The 23,246-nt window shown below is 39.9% G+C and overlaps 1 protein-coding gene across 1 annotated transcript; it reads left to right on the forward strand.

The window, feature by feature from the left end:
* The first annotated feature begins 286 nt into the window (after positions 1-286).
* frg1 (FSHD region gene 1) lies at positions 287-21,099 on the forward strand. Its single transcript, XM_069924532.1, has 9 exons — positions 287-393; positions 2,529-2,596; positions 5,271-5,393; positions 6,840-6,897; positions 11,789-11,903; positions 13,472-13,576; positions 17,442-17,533; positions 19,036-19,146; positions 19,256-21,099. The coding sequence occupies exons 1-9, from the start codon at positions 338-340 to the stop codon at positions 19,290-19,292; spliced, it is 765 nt and encodes a 254-aa protein (XP_069780633.1). The 5' UTR covers positions 287-337; the 3' UTR covers positions 19,293-21,099.
* The last annotated feature ends 2,147 nt before the right edge of the window (positions 21,100-23,246 follow it).

The following is a 23,246-nucleotide window of genomic DNA, read 5'->3' on the forward strand; positions in this document are numbered from 1 at the left end:
TTAATAAAATTAGAACATGTTCCTTTAAGGGTGTTGTAAATTTACCACACTCTTCCACCAGTCGTCGCTGCGCCCGGTGTGCCTGGCCCTCCCGTCCGCTCGGCGCTGCTGCGCACTGTGCCTGGCCCTCCCGTCCGCTCGGCGCTGCTGCGCTCTGTGCCTGGCCCTCCCGTCCGCTCGGCGCTGCTGCGCTCTGTGCCTGGCCCTCCCGTCCGCTCGGCGCTGCTGCGCTCTGTGCCTGGCCCTCCCGTCCGCTCGGCGCTGCTGCGCACAGTGCTTGGCCCTCCCGTCCGCTCGGCGTCGCTGTGACGGCTCGGTGTCGCGACTTCAGTCCAACATGGCCGAATATGCGTGTGTGAAGCGTACGAAGTTGGTGCTGAAAGGAGTAAAAAGGTTCGGGTTTAACTGGCTCAGAACAAAAGTGCGACCAGAAATTGGCGGGTGGGAAAGGAGATAATACGGCGAATGTGGGACTTAGGGGCTGGTGTTTGCAGTGAGGGAGGCGGCTTTTTACCCGGGGTGTTAGGAGAGGCTGTATCTGTACACAGTGAGAGGGCTGCATCTACACACTAAGAGAAAGAGACTGTATCTGCACAGAGACAGGGAGAGACTACACACAGAGAGTCTGTATCTACACAGTGAGAGAGACTACACAATGAGAGAGACTATACACAATGAGAGGAGCAGCATCTACACACTAAGACAAAGAGACTATCTGCACAGAGGGAGAGGAGCAGCATCTACACACTAAGACAAAGAGACTATCTGCACAGAGGGAGAGACTACACACAGAGGGTCTGTATCTACACAGTGAGAGACTATCTACACATTTGAGAAGGGGGGCATCTACACAGAAAGAGACTATCTGTACACAGTGAGAGACTATACACAATGAGAGAGACTACACACACTGAGAGGAGCTGCATGTACACAGAGAGAGGCTATACACTCTGAAAGGGGCTGTATCTACACAGAGAGAGATTATACAGACAAGAGACCATACAGAGAGGAATACTTTACTCACAGAGAGAGAGCCTGTATTTTCTCTCTCTCTCTCTCACACACACACACACAGAAAAGCTATATCTTCACACACACAGGCTGTATCTACACAGTGAGAAAGACTGTCTACAAAGATAGACAATACAGAGAGAAATACTGTCTACAGAGAGACTGTATCTATTTATACACAGAGAAAGGCTGTATTTACAGAGAAAAAGAGCCTATCTACCCAAAGACTATATAGAGAGGGAGTGTGTGTATCCACAAAGAGTGACTGTACACACAGAGGGAGGAAGTAGACTTCTGCACAGACAGAGAGACATGCAAAATCTTCCTGCGGAAAGAGAGGGTGCACCAGCAGAGAGAAACACCAGGCATAGAGTTCTACAGCTCAGGAAAAGACCCTTTGGCCCAACTTGCCCATGCCAACCAAGCTCATTCCATTTGCCTGCGTTCGGTCCATATCTCTTTAAATCCTTCTTATCCATATTTTTTTAAATGTTACAATTGTCCCTACTTCTTTGACTTTAACAGCGCATTCCATATACCCACCATTCATTTTGAGAAGAAGGTACCCCTCAAGTCCCTTTTAAATTTTTCCCATCTCATTTTAAACCTATGCCTGGTAGGATACCCTGGAAACCTATCTATGCCACTCATGATTTTATATATCTACAAGGTCACCTCCCCACCTTCTATGCACCAGTGAAAATAGTCCAAGCCTATCCAGCCCCTCCTTGTTCTTATAACATCCTTACTTACCTTACTGCATCCTTTTGACCTTAATAGCATTTTTCCAATAGCCGAGGGCCAGAGTTGCCTTATCAGTGTCTTGTACTGTCAAATCTCAGCTCCTGTACTGGATTTCCTGAAAGGTGAAGGCAAGCGTTCAATTATTTTTTCATCACTCTGTCACCATTTGCAGGAAAATACCTGTACCATTGGATCTCTCTGTTCTTCAATGTTTACATCTGGTCACTATCCACTTTGCCATCCACAAAGTTACTAACCATGTTAACTATATTCTCATTCATCTGTTAATATAGATGACAAACACAATAGGCTCAGTGCTGATTCCTGTGGTACCACTAGTCACAGGCCTCAACTCAGATTGGCCAGTCCAAGGAGGACATGGTCATAGGTTACCATATATTACCAGATATATACAGTGTTTTTGCATTTAAATGATTGCAAAACAACAAATACAAACACACTGTATGTATGTGTGTAGTAACCTATGATCATATCCTTGTGTAATTATATGTAGGTTTCCTAAAGTGAAGCCGTATCATGTTGAGTGCAGTGCATCTGCAGATTAAAGGTTTTTCTTGCCAACTCTGCTAAATGTAATTTGACCAACACTTAGACCAGCTTCAATTTTATTGAAGAATACTATTATTCTAAAGCCCTGAATTTACTGGCTGCCATATTTGTTTTTGAATCGATGAAGAATGAATGGTCAGGCATCATTGCAATAACTTCTGTGTGGTTTAGATGTTCAAATTCGTCATTGCATTTTACTTTAGCAAGAAGAAGAAAAACAAAGAAAAAAGAAAACGAGAGGAACAAGAAGAACAGGTGGTTGATATTGTTGGTAAGTGAGTTTGGTAACAAAATTTCTCTGCTCTTCTGGGTTTTTAATGCATATTTTTACCCATTCATTTTGGACATGAGAAAATATTTTTCTTTAATCTAAATGGACATGCTCAAAATTTGTTGGTAAAATATTCACTTCACATTACCATAATTGTCAAACGGTTTAAAAATACTTCAAATAATGTAGTTGCCCATTATCATACCTAAATTACAATTTTACTGGATTGCAACCATCCAAGAAGTCAGTTCGACACATTTTCAGGAGTAATAAGAGATGGGCAATAAATACTGGACTTAACAATCACACAAGATTTTTACTTCCAGCCAATCAATCTCCCTTATAATTCTTTCAAATGTTTATAAATACATCCTATTATCTTTATCAGGTCACTCCTGTGTTTAGACTTGCAACATTTTGTATCCAAAAATGAACCCCTGTATTGTTAAGGGGTGAAGGGGTGCAATCCCAGGAAAGTTGACAAAGGAAAGCCATGGATATTGTCCACATGAAATTTAATAAGGCATTTGTTAAATGTCCCGCATTTGAGGTTAGTCAAGAAGATTCAGTCATTTGGCATGCAGGATGACGATAAGACATTGGCTTCATGGGAGAAGCTAGAGAATGGTACTAGAGACTGTGACAAGTGGTGTGCCTCAGGGAATGGTGCTGGGTCTATTGTTATTCATCATCTTCATCAATAATGTAAACTGGATCAACAAGATGCAGATGAGACTAAAATTGAAGGTGTAGTGGACAGCGAGGAAAGTTCTCAAAGCTTGCAGTAGAACATGAACCAACTGTAAAAATGATTGTAAAGTAGCAGATGAAATTTAATGTGGACAAGTATGATGTGTTGCATTTTGGGATGACTTGTAAACAGTTCATTACGGAATTCAGCAGAACAGATGTATCAGAGAATACAAATATGAAATTCCTTGAAAGTGACATCACAGGTAGATGGGGTCGGACAGAAAGCTTTTGGTGCATTGGCCTTTGAAAATCAAAGTATTGAGAACAGGAGTTTGAATGTTATGTTGAAGTTGCAAAACATCAGTGAGGCTAAATTTGGAGTAATTTGGAGTATTGTGTGCAGTTGTGGTCACCTACCAACAGGAGAGACCTCAATAAAATTGCACGACTGCAGAGAAAAGTTATAAGGAAAGGTTAACTAAGATAAAAATTTTATTCCCTGGAGGATCAGAGAATGACAGAGCTGTATAAAATTACGGGGGTTATAGAGAGGGTAAACGCAATCAGGCTTTTTCTACTGAGGTTGCGTGAGACAAGATTAAGGGTGAAAGGTGGAATATTTAAAAGGAATGTTAGAAAGAACTCAGAGACTGGTGAGAGTGTGGATTGAGCTGCTAGCAGAGGTCATGAAATACAGGTTCGATTTTGACACTTAAGAGAAGATTGGATAGGTGCATGGATGGGAGGGGTTTGGTCCAGATGCATATTGATGGGACTAGGCAGAATAAATAACTTGGCATGGACTAGATAAGACAAAGGGCCTGTTTATGTGTGTAGTGTTCTTTGGTTCTGTGGTTTAAATTTCTATGGGGTCACAGTGAATTACAGAAAATACCTGATTGTACCCAAGCTACGCAGCCATTACAATTAAGTTTGTTTTGGGATTTGTACTGTGTCGTTAATGGCAGGACCATCTCAAATCAAAAAGATTGGATTCAAACCCCACTTGAATAAAAACATATTTATACTGCAAAGTCTTTTCACATTCACAGTGTCATTATTCATTTGTGCATTCTGCTATTGTACCTTGTAGCATTATGGCATTCTTAACACTGATGTGCCAACTTCCAGGATTACTCCTCCTTCCTCCCACCCCCTCCCCATTTTGTTTTTTGAGGGAGTTCCCACCAATCTCAGCCCCTTAATATCAGTCAGTCAGCAGCATTCCCTCACTGACATCTCACTTTGCAGGAAGATTAACAAGATTCAGGCAAACCAAAGAATATCTTTAACCAAGTTGATGATCTTCAAGTAAGTACTGGTTGTCTATCTCTGCATGCATCCCTGGGAAGAACCCATACATCTCGACTTTTGTTCTCATTTCAAGATGCTACTTCAGTTTAGCACGGAACCCATACTGAATTGCCTCAGGAATATTGTGCAGTTCACCTTAGGTTCTTACCGTTTTGTTTGTGAAAACATAAAAGATACAATGATACTTACTAAAAAATAGGTACCAGTAATTTTTTTCCCTTAATTTCACAATAATAGATTTACTAACATTTATGTCTGCAATTTGTGAGACCTTAATATGTCTAATTTAGTCACTTCATTTGGCTAAGAAATGGCTACTGGTCCAAATCATTCCCTACTTCTGAAGTGCAGCTCGGTTAGTGTAGTGGTTATTACATCACTAACAAGCCGGGTTCGAATCCAGCACTGTCAGTAAGGAGTTTATCCATTCTCCCATGTCTGTGTGGGTTTTCTCCAGGTGCTCCGGTTTCTTTCCACATTCCATCAACATACAGGGTTAGTGGGTTGATTGCTCACATAGGTACATTTTGATGGCATGGGGCAGAAGGGCCTGTTACCATGCTGTATCTCTTTTTTTTTAATTTAAATGTATTTAACATGGCCGTGCAAGATGTCAAGTAATTGCAAGTTTCTTCAGTGTTACATATATAAATTTTTTTTGTTCCAGGAGGATGGTGGGCAGTTCGAAATTTTGGAGAAATTACAGGAAGTGTGGCAATAGAGATGGGAAAAGGCACCTATATCCATGCACTTGATAATGGTCTTTTTACTCTTGGAGCACCACATAAAGGTTTGTTTGCACAGTATGAAATGATTTAAATTGGGTTTGTCTGTGCTATTAAACCCAAAGTTAAGAAAACTGAGCCAAAACTATTTCAGAATAATGAGAGATGATCTCATTGAAACATGCAATTTTTGTTTAGCTGGGCTTGCACTGGAGAGGGTGCAGAGTAGATCCACCAGGATGTGGCCTGGATTGGAGGGCTTAAATTATGGCGATAAAGCAAATAGACTTGGCTTGTTTTTCCTGAAGTAAAAGTGACATACTGTAATAGAAGTATGTAAGATTGAGAGAGAGAGGTAGAGATAATCATCAAAATAATTTTTTCATGGTAGGGGTATGGAAAGCAAGAGGTCATAATTTTAAAGTGAGAGATAGAGTTTTTACGGGAATCTGAAGAATGTAATGCCAAAAGAGGTAGTAAAACAAGATATAATCATTACATTTACGAGGCGTTTAGACAAACATTTAAAAGGCCAAGGCATATAAGGACACAGTCTTAATGCAGGCAATGGGATTGGTGTAGTTCAGCAAAAAGGTCCACATAGATGTGGTGGGCCAGAAAGCTGATTTATGTGCTGTACAACTCTGACTCCATTCTCTGCTTTTTGTGAAACTTCACAGACAGACTAGTGTTTCAGTTGGGTTTGATTAATCCTAGATATCTGTTGGAAAGAATATCGATATGTTAACCAAAAGGATATCTCATCTGGTACTTTTAAATAGTAATAATTTAATTCATGTATCAAGTTGGCTCAAAACAGCAGTCCCTCTCAGAAGGTTATAAATTGAAAATAAACATAGAAAATCCTGGAAATATTCACCAAGTTAGGCAGTACCCAAAGAGATGTAGGGTATCATTTCAGGTCAATAACTTTTTTAGTCAAACTGAGAAAAATTGGAAACATCGGAATTTGCAGAAAAAAAAGGAGGGCTAGAGATGGAGAGTGATAGAGAAATCTTGCAGAACAGACTCGAAGAGGGCATTTCTGGAAGAGAAATAAAAACAATTTTACAGCAAAAATCTGAAAATAAAACAGAAAATACTAGCAAACAATAGGCAGTGTCAGTGTGAATTCAAACTACACAAAGATGGCTGCCTTTCAGACAAGATTATTGACTATTGAAGCCAGTTTCATCTGATGTTTATAAACCATCCAAGAGCACTAATTAGAAAGGAACACAGGTTTTCCCTATGTGTACCTAATGTTCACTCTTCAACCAAAGCATTAGTTGGATTTATCGAATGAGTATACACTAACTTGCTACAGTATTTCACATTGAAAGTGTATATAAAGCTCCTCTGAGGTATTTTGAGACATGGAAGGTGTGCAAATGCAAGTTTGTTTCCTCATTAATTTTGTAGCAAGGATATTTCAGCATCATTTTCTTCCTGACAATTGTGAGATGTCTTGTAAGATATCATCTTTTACCATTCTTTTTCTTCCTGTGCAGATAATGGAATCCCTGATCCCCCAGAGCAGTTAACTGCTATCAAATTATCTGAAACCAGGTGAGAAATGCAAGTTATTATTCAGTGATATTATTGATGATTCCTGCTTTCCTATTTCACCCATTACTCTATCAACACTGCTTACCACTACCATTGTTTTTTACTAATAATGATCAATGTCAAAATTAATCTGATAAAGTTGCTCAGATGCCACTGCCATTTAGGAAATTTGTTAATCAAAGCCATTGACATTGAAGAACTGTGCAGACTTAGTCAGATGGTAAATAGTTCTCTTCCTATTCTATAAATTTGACATTTGATAAGGCACCCCATAAAAGGCTGTGGCATAAGATAAGACCTCACACTATTATGGAAAGTGTGTAAAATTGGAATGAAGCAAAAAACAATTGGCAGGAGGAACTTTGCAGGTCAAGCATCATCAATGGGAGAAAAAGAATGGTCAACATCTAAGGTAATGGCCCAACGTGTGAGATTTTCATTGTCTGCATTGAATAGAATATAAAAGGATTGCACTTTGCCAAATTGTATTGGGAAGTAGGCACTGTGCAGCTAGGCACTGCAGCAATTTGAATTTAAGTACTATAATGGCTTTGACATGGCAAAACAAAATGAAAGCACTTGGAGGAGTGTATTCAGACAAAATTTAATGACTGATAATTTGTAAAGACGTTTACTTTTGAGACTCATCTTTTGTTTAGATTTTATATTATTTACTTCGCATAAAACAGAAATAAGCCTTTTTTAAGTGGTGAGAGATTGAGTAATATTAATATTTAAAATCACTGCAAACTAACATTGCAGGTGCAGCAGGCAATTAGGAAGGCACTTGGTATTTTGGCCTTTATAACAAATCGATTTGAGAATGGGAGTAAAGATGCTTTACTGCAGTTTTATATAGCAACTTAGAACGAGAACTCTTGCAGTATTGTGTAGTTTTAGTCCCTTGTTCTTATAAAATGTAATTGCCATATATACTCGATTAAAAGTTGTATTTTGTAGACCATTTTTTAATGTTAAATCTATGGAGTCAACTATTATATAGATACTACCTTTGAGAGGCTGAAATTCAAAGTACCATATCAGTATCAGAAGTCCAAATGATCTCTAAAGGAATAAAGAACAAAAATGCAATGAATTAAAGTAATAATACAGTCTGCCCATCAAAACATGCATCGTACCACAGGCGGAAATCTGGTCTGCGATAAGTATCTACGTCGTCATAGGCGTCGTGAGATTCAATCGGCAGGTGGCTAGAGCGAGAGACTGCACTAGACTCGTTGGGAGCTCCAATGGGCAGGCAGTCAGGGCTGAGGCATGAGTTTGCAACCAAGGCGCTGGGAACACCTGCCTGTGAGCAGCCAGGGACAAGGTGGGAGACTTGGGTTGACTTTTACACGAGATATATGGAAATTTCCAGATGTTTTGTCTAAAAATAGGTAGTTGACTTACATGAGATTGAATTTTACATGAATACCTGTATATACTGTATTTTCTATAGAAGAAATGCTGCAAATATTTGCTAGACTGGTTCCAAGGATGATGATCATGTCACGAGGTTAGATTGCAAAGACTGTGTTTTATAGAACATGGAAGAATTGGAGAAGGTCTCATTGAAACTTAAAAATTCCCACACAGCTTGAAAGGCTGGATACAAGGATGTCTGCCAGATAGTCAGAACCAGGGGCCGTTGTCTCAAAATAAGGGCTGGACCATGTGAGAAAGGAAAGATTTAACAGCTAGTGATAGTGTAGCTAGATTTTGCAACATTCTAGTAAGATGGGCACGGCAATTCAAAAGGACCAATTAGCACGACAACCAACTGTAGGAATTTACTCTGAACCAATCAAATGAGCAGGTCTGATAAGAGGCTATCAATCATCTGTAGCAATGTAATTTGTACTTAATAGCAATTGCATTGGGTAAGAATGTATTGTGTGAACTTTTGATTGGGCCAAATGTAACTCCCCCCATTTCTGAACCAGACAATGGGAAAGCATTGAAACACATGTTCAGTTTTTCTCTGTCAGCTTTCACAGAGAGAGAATCTCTGTGAGGCTCTGTGCACATACCTCACAATTCTGAGAGTAAAGGATGTCTGACCAAGACGAAAGTTTCAGTAACGTCATTTTGTAGAGTCCACTGAATGTACCAGAATCCACACTCTGGCCTGTGGAATGAAATCCCCGGGAACTGTGAATGGGGCTCCATAGAAGAGTTCAGCAGAGGATGCGTGGAGGTCTTCTTCCGGCACTATTCAGATGCCCAGTAGTACCCGTGGTAGCTCGTCCATCCAGTTGGCGTCTTTGAGTCTGGTCATGAGAGCAGTCTTGAAGAGCCTGTGGAAACGCTCCACCATGCTGTTGGCTTTCGAGTGGTATGTTGTCGTATGGAGCGCCCCACAGGTTGGCAGTGTCGGTCCAGAAACTGGAGGTGAATTGTGCCCCTTGGTCAGAAGTGATGTGCTGTGGCATTCTGAATTTTACAATCCAGGAAGAGAGGAGAGCTTTGGCACAGGACCTGGTGGATGTGTCGGCAAGGGGGATTGTTTCTGGCCTCCGGGTGAAGCGGTTGACCACTGTGAACAGGTAGTGGAAACCCTGAGAGACTGGCAAGGGTCCCACTATGTCAAATTTGCGTTCCGTTGGCTCGAAAGGCAGTGAGAGGACTTTGGTGTGTCGCTGCATTTTGGCACTGCGTACACGCCTTGGCCAACTCCCAGACACGTTTCTGCAATCCTTGCTGGCCACCAGCCAGACCGTAATCCTGATGGATGGGTGTGCCAGCCCATGGATGGAGTCAAAAACTCGTCGCCTCCATGCCATTCCTACAGTTGGTGGCCATGTCGCACAGGAGGGTAGTAGTACCTGTGCCGACTGGAACGTCCTGAAGCCAAAGGCCTGTGACTGTGGGATCTCGTCGTCCTGCCGCTGTGCCTCTGCCAGTGCTGTGAAGTCCAGACCGTTGACCAGGGAGTGGATGCTGTGCCTTGACAAGGCGTCCGCGACCACATTGTCTTTTCCCAATGGTGTACTCCAAGATGTAAGACAAGTGTCTCTGTTGGTGGGCTGACCAGGTATCGGAGATTTTAGCCAGGGCGAAAATCAGTGGTTTGTGGTCCTTGAAACCCCTTCCCTCAAGAAAGTACCGGAAGTAGCAGATGGCTAAGTACAGCGCCAGCAGCTCTCTATCGAAACCACTGTACTTTAGTTCAGGGGGCCACAGATGTTTGCTGAAGAAAGCTAGTGGGTACCAACTTTCTTTAATCTGCTGCTCCAGGACTCCACCAATCGCTGTTCCTGAGGCATCGACTGTGAAGGCCATGGGTGCATCTGGTCTGGGGTGGGTCAGGAGTGCAGCTTTGGCCAGTGCTTCTTTGGCGGCCAGCGTGAACTCCCACAAGAAGTGACTGGCCCCGAACTGCACCCTACGAGTGCCTTAGGTCCGTATACTACTGTTGTTGGCAGTCCTCAACGTGGGTCCCGCTAGCCTGCATCTAGTGTCCAACCCTGTTTGGGGTATCATGCTGACCTCTGCTCCTGTATCTACCAGGAAGTGTCTGCCAGACAGGTGGTCCCAGACGTACAGGAGGCTCTCTTGGTGGCCAGCCGTTGTGGCCGTCAGCGATGGCTGGCCTTGTTGTTTCCCTGAAACTCACAGGGGGACTGCCATCGGTGGGCCTCGGTGCCCCATCTCTGGTGGTAAAAGCACCATCTGTCGCTAGACTCACTCCTGCCTCTCGTCTGCTGTTCCTCGCTTGGGACTGCTCTGGTCTGATTGCGAAACTCCTAAATCTGAAACACTTCTGGTCCCATGCATTTTGGATAAGGGGTACTTGACCTGTATTATTTTTAGTTGACTAGTCCACAGAATGTCTGCCCATGCTGCGACTTTGTGGGGGTCGGTGAAATCTGCATCTGTTCAGGCATCAGTTCCAGGAACGCCTGCTTGAACATGATGCCGGACTGCTCATCTCCCAGACGTGCCAGCATCTCGTTGATGATTGCCGAATGGGATCTGTCTCCAAGCCCATCCAGGTGGAGCAAACATGCTCCTCGCTCTCTCCGAGAGAGTCCGAACGTCTTGGTTAATAGCTCTTTGAAGGCAGTGTAAGTGCCATCTGATGGTGGCCTGTGGATAAAGTTGGCCACTCTGTCTGCAGTCTGTGGATCCAGGGTGCTCACCACATGGTAGTACCAGGTTGTCTCTGGAACTGGATCTGGAACTGAGCCTCTGCCTGGTTGAACCACACACCGGGTCGAACTGTCCAGAAGGTTGGGAGCTTCAGGCCGACTGTGCTGACTGCTGCTTCGTTCTCCATCGCTAGGTTTAGATTCCTTCTAAACCATCGAGGTCACCAATCGTTGCCGACTTCTACAAAGAAACACACACACTCAGTGAGGCAGGTTAAGCTCACTCCTTTATTTGGGCTGGAAAGGCTGCTTTTATAATGTTCAAGTTTACACCATCCATATGAATAAAAATAGCGGGCGGGAACATCCATGCATATGAATGCCCTCTTCCCCAGCCTGTTTCTGCTGAGTTAGCTTGACCAACACCATTTTAGGGCTATTGGTCTGATGCTTCCTCAGCTTCTACCCCCACTGGTTCATTGTCCTGGGAGTCACTTTAGCGATCTCTGTCCTTGGCTGCTTCCGCGTGATGTGCCGGCCCGATCTCCGCAATTGCGGGCCGCCACAATAATATTTATTGTTCGGATTTTATCGAAGTAATACAAATATTCAAGGTTATAATAATTAAATCATTTGATAGATGATAAAAATATGTCACTAAACTAGTCATTATTACACTGAGTCATAGATTTTATGGAAAATATTTTTTAAATGATTGTAAATACAATTCATCCCTATTTCAACTTTATTATACATCACCATTGCAGAATATATTTCATTCCTCTGATTATTTCCTGTAGGATAGCACTGAAGTCTGGCTATGGCAAGTATATGGGAATAAATTCTGATGGTATCATTACTGGGAGATCAGATGCAATTGGATCACGAGAACAGTGGGAGCCAGTGTTTCAGGATGTAAGTTGCCTCCTTTAAATTTTATTCATTTATTCTTACCTAAAAATATTATACCTTGGTTTCTGCATTCCAAATACAAATTGGTAATTAATAAAGTTGAATGCAGAAAATTATATTCAGTTATTGGTACCAAGCTATGCAAATACTCTTAATTCATCAGAGTGGATAAGTGATTTATTTATGTGGACATATTGAGATAGTAGAGAAGAGGGAACTAGATTTGATAACTGTTTAAAATCAGGAATGATTTTCCTGTTCATTCTACCAATTCCATAACCTTCTCCCTGGCAACTGTTTGAAGTTGAGCTGGGCTGATTGATACTTCAGAGCTTTGATTCACCCTGATATCTCGTTCTGACACATCTGCTATGTCATCTACTCCCAACGGTTTGCATAGTGTTGCAGTTCTAAAATTGAAATTGTCTTTTTTTTTTCTCTAATTCATTGAAGCAAGGAGTCTTAATTTAATTTCCCTGCATAATTATAGGCCTGAGAAAGAAAGTACTTATTCAGTAACCAGAAACATCAAAAATCACTGGCTTGAAAACCATGGTGCAAGGTCTTTAATGGCCATTTTAATTAGCTATCAAGTCCAATCAAGTCAACTAAAAATAATACAGGTCAAGTACCCCTTATCCAAAATGCATGGGACCAGAAGTGTTTCAGATTTAGGATTTTTTTTGGATTTTGGAATAATGTGAATAATGTTTTGTACTTACCAAAAGAAAATTGATCTCTGCTTACAAAAGATAAATGCAGCACCAAATACTAGAAGTTTTGCTGGATGACAAAAAACACAATAAATAATGTAGGTCTGGTAGGTAACAAACTGGCGCCCACTTGTGGCATCACGTCGGCACTCAAAAAGTTTCAGATTTTGGAGCATTTCAGATTTCGGAGCTTTGACCTGTATTTAAAAATATAAGCACAAACACATTAAGGACAAGCTGCTGGTTAAAGGAGAGATACACAGCCATAAAAGTTTATAAAGATAATTGCATAGCCTGAATTACTAGTTTTGTGTTACTGCCAGTGATGCCATAACTCTGTTATGAGTTTGCATGCCATGATTCAAATATAATGATTTTACTTGTAGCTTGTGACCTGCTATTTTGGCATAAGTGATATTTCATGTCTATGAAAATGCATGAATGATCCACTCTGTGCTGTGGTAAAACACAGGATTCTGTTGACACCGTGGTTAAGTGAAAAAACTCACAAATGCTGGAGAAACTCAGCAGATCAAACAATACCTTTATGTGGCAAAGGTACATTTATGTGTTTTTTCACCCTGTGCTGTAGGTTAGGATTACTGACGTCTGACCTACAAGTATTAAAATCATTTAACATTGGTTTAATCTTGCACTCGGGGAGAAATGCAGGAATCTGATCTGAGTTTAGAAATAGCAAGTTTCTTTCCTTGTGTTATTTTAAGATGGTGGTGTTATGATATGTTTGGGAGGAGATGGGAAGAATGGAGTTCAGCAACCTACTCAGTAGTACATAAACAATTTCAATATTTGTATAATAAGAAACAATTGAATTCTCACAAGCTTTATTTTTTCCAGGGAAAGCTAGCATTGTTGGCTTCAAACAGCTGCTTCATTTCATATAATGATGAAGGTGACATTATTGCAAAGCAAAAGACAGCTGGAGAGGACGAGATGATTAAGGTATTCATGAGGGGGTGGCTAATTCATTGTAAACTAAGAATAAGTTGTTTATTCCATTTCTTTTATAAGTTTACATAGCCTTGCTATCAAATGTTAATAAAAATTCTGATTTATTTCCTTGGTAAATTCTGCATGAGTATTCAAAATAATTTGAGACATAATCTATTGTTTATATCTGAAAAGATATGTTGTGCCTCAACGGATAATTTATAACTGAATTTAAATAATGATTGGATATAAACCCATTGATATCAATTTGTTTACAGTTTTGCTTGTTGCCAAATTACTTGGCTTAACATCTAATGAAATGAGTACAAGCAGTTAAAATTTATGCTACATCTTCCAATGGCACAGTCAGTTTACGCATAGTTTTAGGCATAAAATATGAGAAAGGATGTATTGCTTTTTGAAGGGAGAGCTGAGTAGATTTACCAGAACAATACTCGAACTGCAATAGTTAAATTAGGAAAAGAGTTTAAATGGGCTAGGATTTAGGAAAAGAGTTTAAATGGGCTAGGATTTAGGAAAAGAGTTTAAATGGGCTAGGATTGTATTCCCAGGAATTTAAGAGATTGGTTAATGGGATTTAAATTTTCACCTTGTATGGGAAAACTGTTAGGATTAGTTACGAATTTTTTTCTGATGGTTGAAATTAAAATTTTTAAAATCTGAGAAGGAGAAGCAGAGGAGACGACCCACAGGACAGTAACCGCAGTGGCAGATCAGTGAGGGGCTCTGAGGCTGAAGCAACACACAGGCGGTGGGCTCTGGTAACTTGAGGCAAGGAACCCATGCAGGCTGTGGGCTGCTGGCACCTGTGGTCAAGGGATTTACACCAGGCTTTGGACTGCTGGAGAATGGCTCAAGACTGTCTGAAGAGATACCAGGTATCAGAACTGGGACATGAGAGGGCGCTGAAGGGTTCCTGATTGTATCAGAGATTCATATCTGGAGCTTGGGCTGCTGATGGTTTAGACTGGACTCTGTATGGCTGCAGAAGTGCTAGAGGCAAATCCACGGACATTCTATGATTCTGAGAGGACTCTCCTTTGCTTCTCTTTCTTTGACTGAAAGAGGAACTTCAGGTAATTTCTGCTGATGGCAAATCTGTCTGCCTTACGGCAGATGAAAGCAGCGCGACAATTAATTGAATCTTGAACTTTTTCTGAGTCTAGCACTATGAGACAGTCAAAATCAGAACCACACCTTTCAGATGTGAAATTAGGATACACTGATTAACACGAAGTATGAAGGGTATTACAAGCTCTCTTGCAAACCTCTTCTTGAACATGGTGTCTTAAAGATATTGCAGGCTGGATGGTAAGTGTCCTCAATGATTCTCTGAGACCTCTTTAAGCACCACTGCCTTTAGATATCATCGACAGAGGAAAGGGAGACCCCAGTGATCTTCTCAGCAGTTTTAATCACCCTCCGTATTGACCTCCCATCTGATGCCATGATGCAGTGAGCCAGGACACTCTCTATTGTATTTATGTAGAATGTTGTTAGGATATTGGCCAGTAGCCTTGCTCTCCTCAACCTCCTTAGGAAGTGTAGGTGCTGCTCACCTTCCTGACTAATGAGGAGATGTTGTAAGTCCAGGATAGGTTGTCCTTTAAATGGACGGCAAGGAACTTTGTGCTCTCCGCTCTCTCTATGACGGAGCCATTGATATGTCATGGAGAGTGCTCCTTCGTCCTTCTGAACTCCACTATCATCTCCTTTGTCTTGTCGACGTTGAGTTTCAGGTTGTTGCACCACACAGGCCTTTCAAAAGAAGCAACACCTTGTGTATCCGTAGGATTGATTTACTGTATCTGGTGCTCTCTTTGCGCCCTTCTCTACATCAGAGAAACTAGGCGAAGAGTAGGAGATTGCTTTGCTGAGCACCTTCACTCTGTCTGACTACAAGCATAAATTCTCTCCGCTGTCCTTGAGTCATCCTCTTGCTTTTAATGCATATAAAATGTCAGGATTTTCTTTAATTATGCCTGCCAAGGACATTTCATACACCCTTTTGGCCTTACTAATGCCCTACTTCAGCTCTTCCCTCCAATCTTTATACTCCTCTGGGCCTCTGCCTGATTGTAGTTTCCTGATCCTTCCATGTGCCCTACTTTTCCTTTTTGACTAAGTTCATGACCTTAGATGCAAGGTTCTCTTATTTTGTACATTTATGGACTTTAATTAGTAGGTCCTTAAAGAACTCCAATAAGTCATTAATGGATTTGTTCAATAACATGCTCACAGTGTACACACCTAGCTCCTCTGTAAACATATCATAATTTGCCCTCCCTGAATATAGTACTTTTCAACAAGGCCCAAGCATACCCTTGTCCATAACCATCTTGAAACTTAAGGAAGAGTAATCACTGTTTTCAAAACGTTCCACCATTGAAACTCTGATTGCCTGACTGGACTCATTTGCCAAACACAAGGTCTAGTATTACCCCCTTCCTGGTTGGGATATCCACATGCTGCTTCAAGAAACTCTACTGAATGCACCACAAATTCTGCCTCATTTAAGTCTCTGCTACCTAGGCAATAGTGGGAAAATTAGTCTCCCACTAAGCTGTTTATTTTCCATTTCCCAGTGACTTGTGGGAGGCCACAAGTGTAGCCCAATCAGAGTGATTGTACTGTATTTATGATCTTTACCTACATTGTCCTGGTAGCTGAGCTCACAATAGATTCTTTCTGAATGCAGCTATCACACTCCCTGATTAGCATTGCTATGTCTCGCCCTCTTTTACCTCATTCTCTATCCTGTCAAACATGAAGCTCAGGGACATTGAGCTGCTAATCCTGACTATCTTGCAGCAAATCTCTGTAATGGCCACAATATTCTACTTTCTAGTTCCAATCCAAGCTCTATGTTTGTCTGCCTTACTACAATACGCCTTGCATTAAAAGAAATCTCTTGATGCCTGCCACATTGACCACCACCAGTGGGCTGATAACGCCTCAAACCGTGCATCTTGGCGCCTCACAGTTTGGCAGGCAGCAACCTCCTTTGAAGAAGACCGCAGAGCCCACCTCACTGACAAAAGGCAAAGGAGGAAAAACCCAACACCCAACCCCAACCAACCAATTTTCCCCTGCAACCGCTGCAATCGTGTCTGCCTGTCCCGCATCGGACTTGTCAGCCACAAACGAGCCTGCAGCTGACGTGGACTTTTTACCCCCTCCATAAATCTTCGTCCGCGAAGCCAAGCCAAAGAAGAAGAAAACAAACACACTTCAACATATCACTCTCAATATCCTCATTCATCTGTCCTTCCTTTCAGGCATGTTTGCCCTAGCATCTGCATCTCCTCAACTGCTCCACTTAGTGCCCTGCAATTATTAATCCTACTACCTGATTACAATATTTTTCTATTTGTTGAAAATCTTGCTATCAGAATTACTACATTTACTGCACAATAACTAAAGAAAAGGTGGGGGGGGGGGGGAAGCACTAGGTCTGGCAAAATTGGTGGAGGAAAAAAATAAAAGCATTTCAATTTCTGACCTTTTGTTAGCACTGAAAAATTATGGTTGTAGTTTTGAATTTTATTGATTTCCATTCTTGTTGAAACTTAAGCCACTAGTCTTTTGTATTGAATTAAATATGTCCATTCAAATAGCTGCTACTATTTCTAATACTTTAATTCTGTTTAGGATGATTTGTTCATTCACAAATCAATCAGTCCGATGTTTTTAAGCATTGTTTTGTCTTTATTTCTAATTTTCTAGTTTAATGGATTTAATATTCTGGCAATATAATGTCATATTATATTTTGTAGCTAATATATCTCTCTTGTGCTTGCAGATTAATTATATCAAACAGTACTCTTATCAGTAATTTATATTTTTATTTTAATAGATCCGTTCTTGTGCTGATATTGTAATAAAGGAAAAAGATGAGTTGTTGGATGAAGACAAGGGTAACGTAAAGCAATGTGAAATCAATTATGTGTAAGTTCCACAAACAATTTAAATACAATTGAGGCAATGTACAATTAGATCTACAATTTTCTAGAAAATAAATAGTTGTACAAAAAAAATGCAGATCTAAATGATGAGAGATTGCACAGCTGCAATTCAAAAGGATCAGTGCCTCCTGCAAAATACTAGAGGAAGCAAAACTTTCAAAGTAGAAATACAGTAAAACTCCTGTTGTCCAGCACCTATGGAGATTGGTAGATGCCAGATAAGTGAATCTTCCGGCTGCTTGTTGCTTGATTGAAAACTAACAGCGAGGTGCGCCAATTTTACATTTCTATATTTTTTACCTATTTATTTTTCATAATTATTTTGCTGGTTGCTTGAATTCCGGATAACAGGGCCTTTACTGTGGATAGATACAGGAACTAAGAGGGCTACTACTCCTAAATCATGTCATCACCAGGTGTAGGTTCATATCTTCCCAAAAAGATTAAGTGAGTTTTTTTTTCTTGGTCACTAGTTAGCTGTTTAGTTTGGATAGCCTTAACATGTTATAATCAAGGAGATTCATAAAGTTGAACTGTGGAGAATAATCATGATTTCAGTAGAGGGTCAAGTCTTGGTATAGGATTGGAACAACACATACGGTAGCACAGTAGCAGACCTGTAAAACTAGATTTTGAATATAAAGCTGAGAGAAGAAAAGGACAATTTTTATTCTTCAAATATGACTGAAATATTATGCATAATGTCAAATCATCTTGTTTGTCAAAAATACTGTAACTCTTCTGCAGCTGTTGAAATTTGAGAGCTAAAGATTTCCACTGCTTATTGTGTTCTAAAAACATTTTTTTGTATATTTTCCTGACCAATCTAACTCTACTTTTAACGGTACTCATCTTGTTCAGGACTGGCCCAGCAGAGAATCTGTGTTTTCAAATCACATTCATCCTGAGTAAATTTTAAAATTTAATTTAAAATTTAATCTTAATTAGGTTATCCATGGTTTTATATCCACATAAATCTGATCTTTGCACCTCCTAATTAAATCACTGACTTTCTTGTGATTTTTCACATCTCTTCAGTCAAATGGACATGGTAACCCAGGTGCATTTTAATCAGTCTGCTCTGTATTCCATGTCATTTTAAGGTAGGTCAGTTTTCTATAAAGCTTAATTATTTTTGAAATTGACCACCAGGTTTTAGTGATTTCCATAGACCAGTCGCTAAATATTTGGTCCTCCACAATTCCAAGTTTTCTCTTGTTTACAAAATATTCTGATCTACCTTTCACAATTTAAATTAGATTAACTCATTTTGACACATTTTATGTTAGCTTTTAGAACTTTTACTGTATCTGAACATCTTATGGTAACTTAATGTTCTTAGAGATTTTTCATCAATGGCATACACTGTGCAATATACTTCTCCCCTTGTGTAAATTTTGCTGATGCCCTTGCCTTGCTCAAATCTCAAAAGTGAAATTTGATCGAGAGTGATAAGATTTGTGGAAACATATCTCATTATTTCAGAAAGAAATTTCAGAGTTTTCAAGATCAAAAGCTGAGAGTGAATACAGAAGACAGTAAAATACTAAAGAAGGCCAGACAAGAAGGTGCTTTCCACGAGGCTTTGCTAGACCGGTAACTGAGTTTTTGAACGTATTAAATTAGAAAATGATAATCCATTATGATTATTGAGTTGCTTTTTATTTTTACTTTCGTAATTATTGTTCTGTGTTTTGCTCTGCAGGAGATCCAAGATGAAAGCAGATCGATATTGCAAATGAAATCAGGAAGTGTTTTCTTAATATCTGGATATTTTTTTATTGGATATGTGACTTTTTTGTTTCCAATACAACTTATGCTCGTAGAACGGGCAGTGCAGCTTAGTTATCAGGCCATAATGTTGTATAAACTTAACATTTTTACATTTTTTTAAGGATATACAATGAAAAAACATCAGTGGCTACATTATAAATTCATCTTTTTGGAAGAATAAATTGTAAGAAAGGAATCATTTTTAATATTGAGTTTGCATGTGCATCTCAAAAGCAGAATAATTTTCAGTTATATAAACAGCATCTGTCTGTGAAGAATACTTATAAACTGTATGGGTTTCATTATTGGATCCATTTATTCATTCCCAGTCCATGTCAGTGATGTAAGCCTTAAATTTAGAACAAAAAAAAAATCATATGTTGTATTCTTCAATACATTAAATACAGTGAAACCCCTGGTATCTAGCACCTATGGGGATTGGTAGATGTCGGATAAGTGTATTTTCCAGTTGCTTGAGACTTGCTCTTACAATGCCTAACTAATACACCTGCAGTAAGAATAAACAGTTTAAAAGACAAAAATACTATTCTGTACTTATACTGAACAAACTTCACTTGCATGAATACATAAACCTTGAAGCACTTTACTTTATTTTGAGTCACATTTTTTCTTTTAAATTATTTTTATTGAGTTTTATCATACAACCATATACATTATTGGTCCATATAAATTACCTTATATTTTGGTCTACAAGTCGAGTTATGAAACCAAAAAAAATTCTCAAAAGGTGGTGTGGGGTTGACTTATACACTGGATATGCTTTTGAGATCTTGCAATCAGCTCAAAATTGAAAATTACCAATCCGCCATACAAGTCAACCCCTTAAAAGCTGATTCGTTGTATAAGTCGACCTCTGAAAAAACAAAGAAACCCAACTGCAACAGATTTTTATTGAAAATAGCAGCACAATTAGATCACTATCATCTGCAAAACAAATCACAAAAACCCTTCAAAATCATTCTCGCTGTCATCGTCTGAGGCAAAGATGGCAGCAAGCACATCTATGCTCTCACTGTTTAAACAGTCACCATATGGGTCCCAGTCTGTCTCTGATGAGGCAGTTGCAGATTTGTAAACAAATTTCCTGCACCACTTGACATCCATGTATTCCATTGGCCGCAGACATGGTCTCGTTCAAGCGGACATTGAGAGGTTGCAATACAGACGTCAAACCATCCAGGTTAACTGCCATGCAAGCATTATGTAGTGCTAATCTACTTTTAGTTTTCTCTGTTAAGTGGCTACAAAACATATTCCAGACCAGCAAACTCTATTCTTTACATAAACCGCCTGACCACCTGCTCCATACATTATCTGTCCACAGTTTAACTCCATTTTCATCCATCCACTCTTTCTCGTGAATATTTTATTTTCGGTTTAATTTTGCATTTGAAGATCACCATGGGTCTTAACTCTGTCCAGTTGGCCATGTACAATAACACCACGGTCAACCAGGTCCTTTTGTGGCCTGTACTGGTTTGCACAGTTTTAACACCATTCCATTCCTCTGTCCTCTGGCCTATCTTGTTGAAATTCATAAGCATTTCACCCATATTACCAATAATGAAAACTGGGGTTTCTGCCAGTTACAAATAATAAACTGGTGAAAATGTACAACTATGATCAAGATCTTTTGGTAGTTTCTGAGAGTTTTTTGTTGTAATACCAAATTTTTCCTGTTTATTAAACGGTTGCACCGGCCTACTGTAGCTTTAAAGTCTGTACTGAGGTCTTGGTGCAACTTTGCCCACTGCAGTGCAAGTGTTCTTATTTTCTTTTGCAAAGCTATGTACCAATTTTGCCTCTTGTTCACATACCCATTCTGCATCTTGCTTTTTTAACTCTGGCCAGCAAGTAATTCCATTTCTCATAGAACATTGCCTTTTTGGTATTTTTCTTAAAGTCTCCTCTTTCTTGGCCATTTCAATCTCTTTCAATTTGAAACTCACTTCAAACTTGCATCATGTATTGCATGTTTTCGATGGGCCCTCCGTGCTAGTGATCACCTCCAGCCAATGCCCAGTCGATCAATGCACGCATGCAGCAGAGAGAATCCTGCAACTAACAGAGCACATACTCTGGTGGTCAACTTATATGCTGGTCAACGGCCAATCTCAGGCATTGAGATCTTTGGGGGTCGACCTATATGCCAGTCAACTTGCCAGCCCAGGCAGCCAGAAAACTGGGGTCTGCCTATACGCCAGCTGTATCATAAAACCCTTAAAGTCAGGCTGAAAAGGTTGGGGGGGGGGGTTGAAATTCACTTATATGCCAAAATATGTGGTAAATATAATATTATTGGCCCAGAGGACACCAAAACCCAGCACCAATAGAAATTCACCAAGACAAATGGTTACTTAAACAAAAGTCATTTTTAGTTTTCTTTAAACATAAAACAGGATCAAATTTTAACTTATTACTATTAACTTAACTCCCTTCTAATTCTAAGCACACGTGTATGTAATGTGTATAAGTTCAGAAAAGTTATTTGATACACAGTCCAATCTCACTTCTCACTCCTCTAAGTTCACTGGTATCAGGCAATTCTTATACTATGCACAGAATTTAACATTTATGAATTTTCACCAAGCTCTGGTGCTTAAATGGTTACCACTGAGGAAGGTTCTTGTTGGTTTCAGAGAGAGATTTGTTGCTCATTCGATGCACACAAGCTGATTCCCTCCAATTGGCCACTTCAGTATCTTGCCAAAGAAATTTCCCCCATCAGGATTTTCCAAATGATAACCTCTGCTTCTGCAGGTAACCACAGAGTTCCTTTTGTTTCCCTTATTTCATGTGAAACATTCCAGCCAGCCATTTCCTCTTGTATGGACCACAAGAGTTTTCAACAGGCAAAATTCACAACTCGTCTTCAAAATTGGGTTTCAACAAGCTGCCATCTTGCCAGTTCTCTCTCTCTTTCTCTCCCCCTCTCCCTCTCCTGCTCCCTCTCTCTCAGAGAAAGCCTGTTTGGTCTCTCTTTCTCGTCTTGCAAAAACCACATGACCTTCTTAGAACAGCTAACTGCCACCAGACAGATTGTACCACGGATCCCAAACTTCTGACTCAGTTCATCTGTTGCTTTCCAAAACAATAATCCATTACTCCACAGCATGTCCAATTAACACCTACTTGTGAAGTCTCTATAGGCATTTTTCAAAGTTTTTGCCAAGGCACTCAGAGCCTGAACTGTCAGGCTTGAGGAAAGCTCTGTCATTTTAAATAAGGTGTTTGTGACCTACACTACTCCCACAATCTATCTCCCAAACATATCTATATACAATATAAAATATATAATTCATCACAATACATTTGTATTGGTATCACATCATATAGAAATAATATGGACTCATATTCCAATCTAAACATATAGTGAATCGTTAAAAAAAAAAGGTTGATTATAACTAACCCCATCCATCAACCAAGGTTGAAATTGGTATTCAAGCAGACTTGAAATTGAGCAATGGCCTCTGGAGATCTGACAAAACATGTCCATTTACTGCATCCCCACACCTTGATCATTCCAATTATGAAAGTAAGCTTTAAATGGACCCCAAGTCTTATCAAAAGAGATCTTAATCTTCCTAACATTATGTCTGATATTTTTTTCCAAACTTAGAAAGGACAATATCTAGTAACCGTTGTCTATGGATGGGTGGAAAGTCCTCTTTCCATTTAAGCAATATTCCTCTTCTAGCCAGTAATGTAGAAAATGCTGAGATCTGTCTTTGGTTAGATGTTAAATATACATTTACATCACTGGAGAAGTCAAACATTGCAATCAACTGACATGCTTCTCGATCAGTCTCAAAAATGGTTAAAAATAACTGTCCTATATTCTGCTAAATTGGGACAAAACCAAGACATATGTATCAAAGAGGCTTCAAATCTTTTACATTTGT

This window comes from Narcine bancroftii, chromosome 3 (genome assembly GCF_036971445.1).
Source record: "Narcine bancroftii isolate sNarBan1 chromosome 3, sNarBan1.hap1, whole genome shotgun sequence".
Classification (NCBI taxonomy): domain Eukaryota; kingdom Metazoa; phylum Chordata; class Chondrichthyes; order Torpediniformes; family Narcinidae; genus Narcine; species Narcine bancroftii.

What these genes read in the sequence shown, in the direction of transcription:
- frg1 (XM_069924532.1), top strand. Translation starts at nt 338, where the DNA reads ATGGCCGAATATGCGTGTGTGAAGCGTACGAAGTTGGTGCTGAAAGGA. An exon ending in ATCAAATTATCTGAAACCAG is followed by an intron (nt 6,898 to 11,788) that starts GTGAGAAATGCA and finishes TATTTCCTGTAG; the next exon opens with GATAGCACTGAAGTCTGGCT. An exon ending in CACGAGGCTTTGCTAGACCG is followed by an intron (nt 19,147 to 19,255) that starts GTAACTGAGTTT and finishes TTTGCTCTGCAG; the next exon opens with GAGATCCAAGATGAAAGCAG.